The sequence below is a fragment of the Strigops habroptila genome, chromosome 6 (assembly GCF_004027225.2).
Source record: "Strigops habroptila isolate Jane chromosome 6, bStrHab1.2.pri, whole genome shotgun sequence".
Classification (NCBI taxonomy): domain Eukaryota; kingdom Metazoa; phylum Chordata; class Aves; order Psittaciformes; family Psittacidae; genus Strigops; species Strigops habroptila.
The window spans coordinates 41,518,757-41,531,250 of NC_044282.2; the positions used below are offsets into that span (position 1 = coordinate 41,518,757).

The 12,494-nt window shown below is 37.1% G+C and overlaps 1 protein-coding gene across 5 annotated transcripts in view; it reads right to left on the reverse strand.

The window, feature by feature from the left end:
* ARHGEF10 (Rho guanine nucleotide exchange factor 10) overlaps positions 1-12,494 on the reverse strand; it is a 115,011-nt gene that overhangs the window by 7,002 nt on the left and 95,515 nt on the right. For all 5 annotated transcript variants that reach the window (XM_030489806.1, XM_030489810.1, XM_030489807.1 and 2 more), the window contains 2 exons: positions 10,114-10,256; positions 5,260-5,434 (listed from right to left, as the gene is read on the reverse strand). In XM_030489806.1, the coding sequence (XP_030345666.1) occupies positions 5,260-5,434; positions 10,114-10,256 (318 nt within the window). The remainder of the gene's footprint in view (positions 1-5,259; positions 5,435-10,113; positions 10,257-12,494) is intronic.

The window sequence follows — 12,494 nt, forward strand, 5'->3', positions numbered from 1 at the left end:
ACAAGTTTCAGAAATGGAAACTACAGCTTGCCCAAACCTTTGCCATGGTCTAAGTTTATGTGGAGGAGCACTTAAACTCTGCTGGAATCCTCCATCTTCAAACCCTATGTGTTCTTGGATTTATGATTAACTTTACATGCAAGAGAACAGTCATTCCAATCTTCATCACAGCTTTCAAGTTGTTAATCACTTCATCAGTAAGTAGGGAATATGGGTTCCACATCTGATATAACTTGGATGAACCCACATGTTCCACACTTTGGAAAAGGACCTTAATTATGGTGTATCAGAAATAAATGCATTTTCCATCTCGTCCCTTGAAGCTGAGCCAATTCACATCCAGGAATATATGAACCACAGACCCCGTGGGAAAGCAGGGAAGGAGCGACTTGACTGAAGCCCAAAGCACTCAACTGGAAAGCAGAAAGCAGACCAGGTCAAGTCTTTCCTCACAAGACTTTACAATTAACCCAGCAATGGTGTGTCGTAAAACACACATGTAGGGTCAGACTTGGAAAACCAGCTCTATCTACCCAGACCCACATCCTAAAATACCCTAAAGGCATGATGATTAAGTCACCCTCGGCAGGTGTAACAAGCACGAGTAAGCTAAAGAGGCTCCATCTGCTCATGCAGACCTTCAGAGACACCTATGCTGTTTTCCGTAAGCTGTAGGTGTTTATGCTGGTAGGACTGCATCATGCCTCCTCAGCTAAACAGTCATGGATGGTCTATGTCTATAGTAAATTACAAGCCTTTTGAAGCTTCGAGTTTGCTTTTTGATGGGGTCTTTTGCTTGGTTGGTTTGGTTTTGGTGGTGGTTTTTTGGTGTAGCGTGGGGATTTTTAATTGTGAGAGTGTTTGGGGTTTTTTGGTTTGGTTTTGGGTGGGGTTTTTTTGGGGGGAAGGGGAGTTTGGATTTTTGAGGGTTTTTTTTTAAGGTATTAATGGGATTAATCTGGTTTCCAAAACAAAGCACACAAAGGCACTCCTTCAGCACAAAAGAAGTTCAAACTGTGATGCCCAAACACTTCTGTGTACTGAAGTTTTCAAAAATTGGTATTTGAATTCCATGATTTAGAGCTCAGGCTTGCTCAAAATATGTATGACATGCGAGTCCTCTACCACAACCAGTGCCACAGCAAGCATAAAGTAACTGCAGGTTACCTCAATCTCACTCCATTTCACTTAAAGCTTGTTTTGCAAACTATAAACAGATATTAAAGCACAATTTTTAAGCTTTTATCAACAGCTCCGATTGTACTGTTGCCTCTCAAACCCAACGCAGAAGCGAGATGCTCACATTTTAAAACAATAGATCTTTAATGCTTTTTTAGGCATTTAAAATGTAAAATAATATGCATCATTTGATACTCCAACCCTGAAGCAACTTCTAACCAGTAATTTTTACCAGGGAAAACTAGTAATATGCATTACTGTTTCCACAGGTGAAACCAGCAAATTATCAGCCAGCAACTTAGAATCTTAAGCACTGAGCATAACCACAGGCATGAACCATCTATAGTGAGGTCAAAAGGAAAACCGCCTGCTTTGAAATCCTGGAAAAGCAGGAAACATCTGCATCTGAAAATATACTTTGAAATAGCATGTAACAACTAAAATTAAATAAATAAATAAAATATTTAGATTAAAACCCCCCTGAAATAATACTAATTTAAAATATTAATTTATCTGCTAGCTGGTTTGAAATCATATACTTTTGTTTGGGTTTTTTGTGACTTTTTGATATATTTCTGTTGTGGAAATTCAGGAAAAAAAAAAATAAACCCAATACTCCAGAATGCATTATGCAGTAAGCACAGAAATTAACAAACAGGAAAAATGATAAACATAAATGCCAAAACTAATCAAATACTCTAATCTTTAAATGACACCTTTTAGATCACACTGTCCCAATGCAGACAGAACTGTTAAACCCTGTAAATAATCTGACCAGAAGAACTTTATGAAGAATGAAGCCAGCAATTATGCTTACACATGGACAAATGGCTTTATTGCCTATGTTCAGCTCTGTGTTCACCTTTCTCAGGTCTCAATTACAACCACCACCAGACTGGGTAATCTTCATGTGTTCCCATATAGATCTTCTGAAGGCAACCCTAGGTAGGTGCAAAGGCATACTGGTGCATATCCTCTTACATGACCATGCTGCTCTTACTATATAAAAAAATAAGCCTACTGTACAGATAGATTGGGCTGACCTAAAGTTTCCCCCAATATTTTTATTGTTTCCCAGCAGTAAAATCATCAAACCACTGCATTTTATGGTCTGGCACCTGGGGGGGTGGGGACAAAAGCAAGCTGTAAGCCTCAAAATAAAGTTTGTTTTCCGCAGAGAGGAAATGATACTTCTTTATTTCCTTTGTCTTTCTCATCTGTTTCCAGGAAACACACATGCCATTAGGGGATATATGAATATAAACAGAATACAGCAGCTTCAGCAGAAATGACCTCTTTGTTGAACAAGTAACCTGTCATCATCCGTACAAGCAATGAAATGACATGTATCAAGGTCACAGTAACCTTTAAAAAAAGACAAACTCTTTTAAAGCTGAAAGGAAAAACATGTTCAAGGATGTTCTTGAATAATGAAATACTGAATGTGACTATGAAAAAACAAGTGGGCAGTCTATTCACATACAGCACGATTTTGGTTTTGATGCAAGCTGTGATAAAGGCTGCAAAAAGCTGCCTTTGTAGAGATTTCAACTACAGACCACAAAAGATCCCAAACACTAAACATAAACTTGCTTTACAAATGAAGTACACTGCATTAGTGGATATATTTGACTTCAAATGTTAATAGATTTGGGTTTTTTTCTGCTGCTCAGTATGCCCTCTGTTCAGCTAACAGAGCTGTGCTTGGGCCACTTGTACTGTTGTTTACTAAATAGTAAAATAAATAGTTACCTGGACCTATAACAATGACACTGCTCTTTCAACCATTCTCTTCCTTTCTCATATAGCATTTGTTCTTTTTTGCTGTTTTGTTATAGAACACAAGCTTCTTATACATTATTAGTAAGTATTTCTGATGATATATGAATTAAAGGTACTGCAGACTGCTCTGAACTAAATGTCTACCCCACGGTTGCCTCCAGGATGCTGGTTTAATTTCCAGTCCTGCATTCCTACACACAAACTTCCCATAACTCCAGAAAGCAGCCCTTCCAGCTTCATTCTTCATAAGTAGACTGCCACAGATTTACAAAGTTACATCCATCTGATAAAAGATTCTGCCAGACACAGCCTGCTTTTTGCATTACTAAACCTTGCCAAATTGTAAGGACAATCACATTCTATGCCATTTCCCTTACACTTCAATCCCCTGTGATTCTGTCCTGCTCACTGCTACGGGACTGTCTTCCTCAACAACAAGGAGAGCAGACAGTGGTATTTAAAGCAGTCTTCTCCTAAGAACAAAACTGGGAAAATCTAATGCTACGAGAACTCGTTACTAAGGTTATGAGAACCTCCTACTCCTCTATCTTAATTAGTTAGTACAGCTATCCTTTAAATACAGTGCTGCAATTCACAGTAACCATTCCTGATAGCAACAGTACTTTTTTCTTTTATTTCTACTGTATAACTACAAAATAATTTCATTAACTTCATTGAGTGATGCTCCTCTTATTTACCTTGCTTTAAATGAAGACACAAATGACATCTCCAGGTAGCCTATTGGGCCAACATTACATATTGTTGTCCCTACTAAAATCTTGGCAAAATAAGTCCAGCTTCTTTGGAGTTGTATCAAAATCTTACCCTTTTAAGACTCTTAGCAATATTTTGACACCAATTTCTTCTCTTTCATTTTGATATCAGTTGAATTTTTACTTGTCTTATTTTTTGCATATTAAAAAATTCCTGTTGGATTTCAGAAAGCTATCAATCAGAGCTGTTTCCTTTAAAACTAAAAGTCCTATAAGTCTTCAGTAACGGCAAATACGTATCTTGTAAATACACGTCTATTTAATTCCTTTTCTGTTTCACTTTGGGGTTTTTTATTTTTTTTTTTTTTTTTTTTTTTATTTTCAGGATATACTACAGAGACCTCGATTTATTCTTTGGCCGCTTTTAGTTACAAAAGGTCCTTATTGCCGCTTTATTATGTAAATCTACTGCTCTGACTTTTAGCTTTTGTTGTTGCAGCACTGTTGCAATCATACAAACAGTCCCAAGAGCTGCTTTGAAATAATTGAAATTAATTTCATTTTTAGAATGGATTATCCCTTGGAACATTTGTTGTAATAATGTTCTACTCCTGAAATAAATTTCCATTTCCATTCATGGCATGCTGTTTGTAAAGACACTGAGGAAAAAAAAAAAGGAACTAAAACGGGTAAGAGGGATACCAAGGAGATATAATTAGCTACAACTTTTTTTAAAGAAGATGGTATGTTACATTAGCAGTTTTATTACCACGGCAATGAACATTAAAGCTAATTTTTTTGAAGTTTTTTATATGCAGAAAATGTTTAAGGGAAGCCCTACTTCCCTTTCCCTGCTATAAACAGCAGAACATATTCAAAGTTAATCTTTTTACAACTGATTTTGATTTCTTTTCATAACTGATGAATTTAATCGAATTACCTATTTGAAGGAGGGCCTTTTGCTGCTGTTCAGCTTTGGAGCTACAGTCAAACAGCACACATAAAAACACCTTGTCTAGAACATGATATAAACGGACACAATTTAAAATAGAGCTTATTGCAAAGCTAATGCCATCTGAAAGAAAACATGAAAAGAAGACAAAGACTGAGGAGGTGAAGCACTTTTGATGCAAGATTTATACCTAACTGTTGTAAGAGTATAATCTCAGTGTGTGAAGTACTGGCTTCTGCTAGAAACAAAGTGATAAAGCTGGTGAACACATTGCCCATAAACGCTGCAGCAGCTCCATCCACTGCAGTCTATAAACAGGGAGAAACAGAGAGAACGGTTGTCATCTCATGGAGTCCTCATGCTCAGCCATGCCAGCATCACTCTTCTGTTTGTCCCTTCTGCTAGCACTGCCACATTTATAACCTCTGAGGAGGAGAGCTGCTAATCAACCAGCTTACTGCACATATTGCTCTTCTGGGCAGGCAACAGGCTGTGATTTACTAAAGCAAATAGTCATGAGACAGTTATCAGACTCAAAGTCCTAGGTGGGCCTTCTGATTCTGGCCTAATCTACACTGGAGGACAGTGATAAAGACAAAACAAAAATGTTATCACATGATGTGATTCAGCTACCTGGTAACATATTGTGAACAGGTGTGGCAATGTTAATATCCTGGAGGTGTTTCAGTGTCTCAGTGTGGAACAGGCGAAGCGTAGATCCAGATGTGAAGGCAATCCAGATTCCCACTCCAGCAACAGCCATGTGAGAGATGACCATCCCTTCCTCTTGATGGGCTTCAAAATGGCTCTGTAAGAAAAACAATGACTCTGGGAGGAGATGGAGCTGAACAGCATCATTCAACCTTCCTTATCAGCTCTTTAGTGCATGCATTGTATCTCTGTCCTCCATGTCAAGGACATGTGTCCTCTGCTCAGGATACGTTTTGACTGCTGCATATGATGTTTTAATTTTCATGTTACCCTTTTTTGAAAATACATCATCATTAGTATGGAAGGATTCTTGACCTAAAGACAGAGTGACTTCACAGTAACTTAGATACTGTAATTATTAAAATTATTATACGGTAGGGGCTGGCAAGCCTGCAACAGCTCAGACTTAAAAGGCGTTTTTATTTCTTTATTGACAATCCTTTGGGAAAACTACCACAGATGAGGTACAGATGAGTGGGCAGATTTTTTCCTAATACATTACTTTTACCTACAGCAGAGCTCCTCTTTAAACAGTAAAAAAATTTCTTCTGTTCTGTTAGATGGTCTTTTTAGAACAAGGATAATAGAATCAAGGAAAAGTCATTTTCAGAAATTAGATCGTTTATGAATATAAGTACACAGTTATTTGCTCAGCTATGTACATAACAATGTGAGCCTTAATACCGTAGCTTGGTTTTTGGCTCAGACACTTCTGAGTTTCAAAGTATTAGTTTAGGGGTTTTTTTCTGTCCTTCAAAATATTGATGCTTCTCATTAGAAACAACAAAATCCTCCTTCTGAAGGTAACACAAGACTTTGAGGATAGAAATTTTTCTTGACCTCGTGCCTTCCCAGTTACAACTTCCGCATGGCTCTACGAAGGCCAAAACCGTTCTACATGTCCCTGTTAACGTGCAAGATAGAGCTGTAGTAAAGTTCTTTCATTATTAACAAGAAGTAGGGATTTTTTTCCCCAGTTTTGTCTTGAAAGTAAACTGCCTCTGATGTTAAACACAGCCTTTTAATCTTGTGCCAGCTATTATCAAAAACGGAGAGCGATTATGATAAACATAAAAGTTCCTTGGCTAAATTAATGACAAACTGTTCCTTGGACAGAAATCTCTCTCTAAGGGATATGAAACTAAATATCTGCTCTAATAGTCACACTACATAAAGTACACCTAAATTTTCTATACATTGCAATTAAGATTTACATTTGGTCATTCTGCATTAAAATCTAAATTACATGTTGCTCAGGATAAGCTCTCAGCCTAAGACAGCTATGTTTTGAGTATATTAGGGTTATAGATACACCATTCAAATTCTCCATTTAAATTCAGCAATCAGGATAAGATCAGAGAAAAATAAGAGAAGTTTAAACCTTCACAAAGTGTAATTTTTGATATTATACTCAGTAGGCACTTAATATTCTTTTCATGCTTTATTACTCCATAAATTAGTACTTTCCACTGAGAAAGCGGCTGTTTAAAAATAAGGGGATTTTTTTTTTCTTTTCATCTCTTAACACTATTCTGCGTATGTTCAGGTTTTAGTAAACGAACAGAAAAGTTTCTCTTCAGCTATTAGGCAGTAGTTCAAATTTTGAGTGTTACTATATTACTTTTTGACTCTCTGAATAACACCACTGAAGAATGCAAGGTAAACACATCTGGCAGGCACATTTATATTCACTGTTTTCCTCATTCTTTACCAAATGATATATACAATTTGAAAATCATACAATTTATTCAACAGAACTCACCCGTGAACAACATCTTTCAAAGCCGGTAACAGCTCTTTTGACTAAACTTCCTGATATTCTCATCATGCAAAATCCTTCTGCATTGCAAAAAAGCTTTTAAAAGAGTAACTTCTGTTTACAGACTTGTAAATCCCTACAGTGATGACCAACTGACTTTTGAAAACTTCTCAGGGACAGATCCAAGGCCACTGAAGTGAACCTGACCAGCAACTTGCACTGTTTGAAATTAGAAGAAAAATGAGGCAGATCCTAAGAAATGAATTTTCTCTGGAGCGCTCTGACCACATCTGACAATTCTGTTGGTGCCACTGTAAACAACTTGTACATGCATTTTTGTCACATTCCAATTTATCAGCCAACTCATTATACTCCCACTTAGTCTGTCCTGCCATTGTACAGCTGTCTGCTGAAACATGAAGACACATTTAAAGTAAAACTGTCAACACCACAAGAAGCATGTAAAAAGAACTATTCCTCTCATTCGTAGGGTCTTCCAATAATGAGCAGGAACATACCCCAAACCTGTATGTTCTTTTACAAAAGCACAAGTTTTTGTATGAACGATAACTTTGACATGTTTCAGTTACATGTCAATCTGAAAACCAATATCTGGCCTTTTTCTTCATTTGTTTTCTTCTCATAACAAGAAACACAGATACAAAGGGACAAAAATGTCTTATTCCGTCAAAAATAAAAAAAAAAATAAATAAAAAAAATTAACTTCATTTTTCCTTTCTCTCTAGTTTTCATACCTACATTCCTCTCTAGTCAGAGCCCAGCTTTTTCCCCCCTCAGGCTGTCTCATTCAAACTCTATAGCAACAGAGGAGCTGCAGATGATGTTCTGGATGCCACAGCCTGCCTGCCCAGCAGCACAGCCCCACACAGCTCACTATTGTTTCAGCAGTGCCGGGAATAGCTGGAGTATTTCTTTTGAGGGGGTGCCTGATTGCACCAAACAGCTGCGCCAAGAACTAAACCACGATTTCTCAAGCTTCACGAGAGATGCATAATGGTACCACTGTCCACAAGGTAAAACAAATGACTTCTACTACTTTAAAGAAGTTACAGTACTCAGGCAACATACGCTTATGTTATCAGGGTTTCCATTTGTTTTGTTTATTCAACTGAACATTTCAGAGTAACTCATGTATAGTTAGCCAACTTTTAAAACCAAGACAAAACAAACCAGGATGGAATGCCATTCAATTGGTGACTTTATTCTGTTGAATACTCTGGCATTTTCTGTTGTTTTTAAACAAACTCATACTGTCTTTGCAGAGCATAAGGGTCTACAGGCATAGAGACCACTACTGGATCAAGCTCAGTACCAAACAGCAACACAACTATCAGATCTAGGGTCAAGACTAAGGACTAATTTGTTCTTCACAGGAAGAGTGAAGATATAACAGCAATTGATGTGTTTCTCCTATGTCCCTTGCCAAAGAGATTGAGGCATTGTGCCAGTTTGGGGCATTGTGCCAATAAAAGACATTTCCTAAAACATTCTCGTACAGTAACATATCATTAAAACAAGTGAATTGAGAGCCTTATCCATATCAGAGGAGATAAAAAGCAGGAAAAGTGAGTAACATCCAAACCTAATATATAGGATTCCAAATCTGCTATGGAATAAAAAAAGATGACCCTCAGCCAGTCTTAAAAAAAAAAAAAAAAAAAAAAAAAAAAGAGAGAGAAAAAAAGAAATCCGGTGCCAAAACAGCACAGCACAGCCCAAACTGCAGCCTTCCCACCTAATCTAGAAGAGTTTTGTGATAGACTTCGGCCAGAATTGCCAAACTTATTTACACAGATCTGACTGTATGTAACTACCTCACACAGGAACAATCTGGCTGCAATCTCCTACTGTCACTATGTATTTCTTGGTAAGAATCAGAGATTCATCATCCAAGTCTGTAGGACAGTAACCAGGTGTCCCAGCAGCTACCCTGCCCCCCCAACAAAGCTAGTAAAAGTCTGTTTCAAGCACCTATCCACATCACTCTTCCAAAAATCCTTCCATCATACCATTCACATTATCAACAAAACAAGCCTTAAACAAAGTAGGAAAATACATGTTCTGAGCATCTACTTGATGAAACAAATCACTCAGAAAGCACAGATAAAGACAGAGGAATTAGGATGTTAGCTATTTCCCTGCAAACCCATGACAATGACTCACAGAATCAATTGTACCAAATAGACAATTGTTAGAAGAAAACACGATCATCAATGAAACAAAAAAGCAGCAACAAAGCACACAAAGGAGGAGGCTGTGAGCTCATCACAACTCCTGTTTGAAAGAACTTCATGGCTGTGAACATCATGCAACTCAGCGTAACTGTACTGTAGGTTGAAGAGAGGCTTAATTCCTAATGTTTCATAAACTCTAAACATTAGACCACTAAGACATTCTTGCGGTGGAGGCTGCAGTTTTGACAGAAATGAGGGCTTAACACTTGCTGCAAAATGTGGCCACAACTATAAGCTTGTATCCTTAACACTTCTTCCAGAAAAGCTGATTTTTTAAATGATTATTCATCGGGAAAATGTCCTTACACAAAGCAAATTTTTGTAGGCTACTGAGAAGCAAAACTCTGAAGAAATGTACTGTGAAATCATCACAAGGTACAAGCAACATCTAACTACATAAATGCAGTCTCTTAATTAAACCTTCTTCTGGAATTAACAGGAATTCCTACAGCCACCCACTTCTTTCCTGCCTTTCCTCATATCTCATTTTTAAGTGAACCTCTTGCCCCAAATACTCCACGAGTTCCAAGCACCTTTTGGAAACCTGGGGGAAAACAGAAGCAAACCTAGGCCTAATGAGCCATCAGCAGAGAACACTATGGCAGAATTTCAAACTGCGGGGAGTGAGATTTAACAGAACTGAAACTATCTTTCATTAAAAGCTTTGTGAATTTAAAGCTTCTTAAATAGATTTTAAAATTTAAAATTTACAACTTATACTCAGTAGCATAGTAAATGAACAATGATTTTAAAAGCGTTTACCTCTATGGAATGTGTCACAGTGCTGATTATAAAAATTTGCCCACCACATGCAGCCCAAATGGTCTCCTCCATCACAAGCAGACTTCTAACAGGCAGAACCCCCAGTTTAACTATCTTCTGAGGTTCCGTGTTCCAAGTTCCATCTTCAATAAAAAAGAAGAAAGGTTATTCACAACAAAATGGTAATCTTTGCTTTAAAACAGTTTTGAAAACACTGTCTCTCAAGCCTACCTACTGCTCCAATCTCTGCAAGCTGCCACTTCAAGCTACGCTGTTCTTTATGTACGTTTAATTTTAGCTTCCATGGTAAGCATGTATGGGTAATACAACGTTAAGGGGTAAAAACAAAGCCAAACACTCATGAATTTGTTACTGAACCAATTTTATCTGGATTAATTAATAAACAAGAAATCCACATTGCTGTTCTGATACCACTGCTTTCCTTTCCAGAGAAAATACAGTTAGAAAGCCATGGCTGATAAAATTTCCCCCCACTCAGGAGCTCACAACTGACCTATTTCAAGTTGGATCAACTTCTAACTAGGACAGAATCATCTTTCATGTGAAAAGTAGTCAGTAAGATTTTTACGGTAGATTTTAATGAGCTCAGAGGACTCTCTAAAAGCACATGGATGGAATGGACTTCCTGCTACTAGACTCTTCATTTAAGATGGAATTAAAAAAAAAAAAACAAAACCCACAAAAAAAAACACCAAACAAAAAAACAAAAAGAAAAAAAACAAAAACAAAGCAAAGCAAAACCAAAACCAAAACAAACCACCAGAAATTAAAACTTGATTTTGCACCACATCTTCACTTTTCCTGCCCTTTTTTTTCCCCTAACTATAACCCACAGTGTTTTCTGTGGACTCTATTTGGCAGACCCAAATTAAATTATGCATGTGTATGTGGCACAATCAATTATTCAGAGACCTGATAAAACCTGCACACCACCTTTTACCGCTTTCATCACTCTCACTTGCCACCTCTTTGAACAAGGATTAGCAGGTTATTTCTCTCCAAAATTTAGGAGCTAGCAATATGGGCTTCTTGAAATAGTTGTAGCTGTGTCTTTTATACATACGGCTTGACAGACTAAGTATGTCAATAATAATTTTAATACTTTTAGTTTGTTTCTATCGTAAGCATAAGGTCTCAAAGGCTGCATTTCTATCCACTATACTTTAGTAATATCATCAAAATATGTTGAAGTATCTGTTTTTACATTGAGATAAAATAGGCCCTATTTCCTCACTTTAAAACCTTCTACTTGCATAAGCTGCAGAAAGTTTTCTATCAATCAATACCGTTTTCAACTCAGTAACTGCTTAAATTTTGATTGATAGACCAAGGTAAGCACATCTTTAGACAAGCACTTAAGTACAAGGTTTTTTTTCTTTCTCCCCTGATAACAAGTGCATCTTTTATTATCTGCTTAGGCAAAGGGGTATGAAATTTTCTTCTTCACAATCACAACAGCAACAACAATAATGAGAAGCCTCAGCTCTGGAGCACTTCTCATTGCTTCTGCCATCTGTATGATACAACCTTTGCTGAGTCATTCTCAGGATGTGGCTCTCTTCTGAAAGTATCTTTGTAAAAATCACATTGAGTTTCACGCCATTAAAATAATTTTCATGATTTTAGTTTGCAAGTAAGAAGAGTGTTTCTAGTTATTAGCCTGAAACTCTCCCAGCAATCTCAGTGTCACTCTGTGTTCTTCATGACTCATATGTACCATTAGTAATAAAGAAACTTCTGAAAAGTTTTCATTTGCTAGCAACCACATTATCCTCAAATTCTTAAGTGGAGGCTGCCTATACCCTGTGAATGCTGTAACCACTGTAGGCAGTTCAGTGCAAAGCCTTCAGAGAGCAGAGCTGCGTGCATGTGTGTAGCATTACTTAACAAAGTCAGGATGACTGCAGAAGTTGTAACTGCATCCAGTACATAGCACCCTCGTTTCCCTTTTAGGGATAAACCCAGCATAATTCTAGTATATTCTGACTGTCTCTTCTGTAGGATAAAGATTCTTCTGAAAGATAAATTTGTATTTTCACACTGAACGCTACATTAATGTACAGAACAAAAAAAACCATTAAGGAACTCACTCAGCTCTTTCTCTCAAATACCATCAAGCTATACATTAATCTATATATAAAATATAGCTGATACTGAAGTGACAGGTGAATAAGGATTTTCAGGATCCCAACACAGACTTAAATTTTATTTAAATTTAATTTCAAGCATCTAATTTATTTTTTTTTTTAATCTGGATCTTCATGCCCTCAACTTCCACGCAGTTGCTCATATGGCTGAGCATTACGCCATGTTGTTAATTTTGATTGAGTCTTATTTAAAAGTATTATCTAGCATATGTA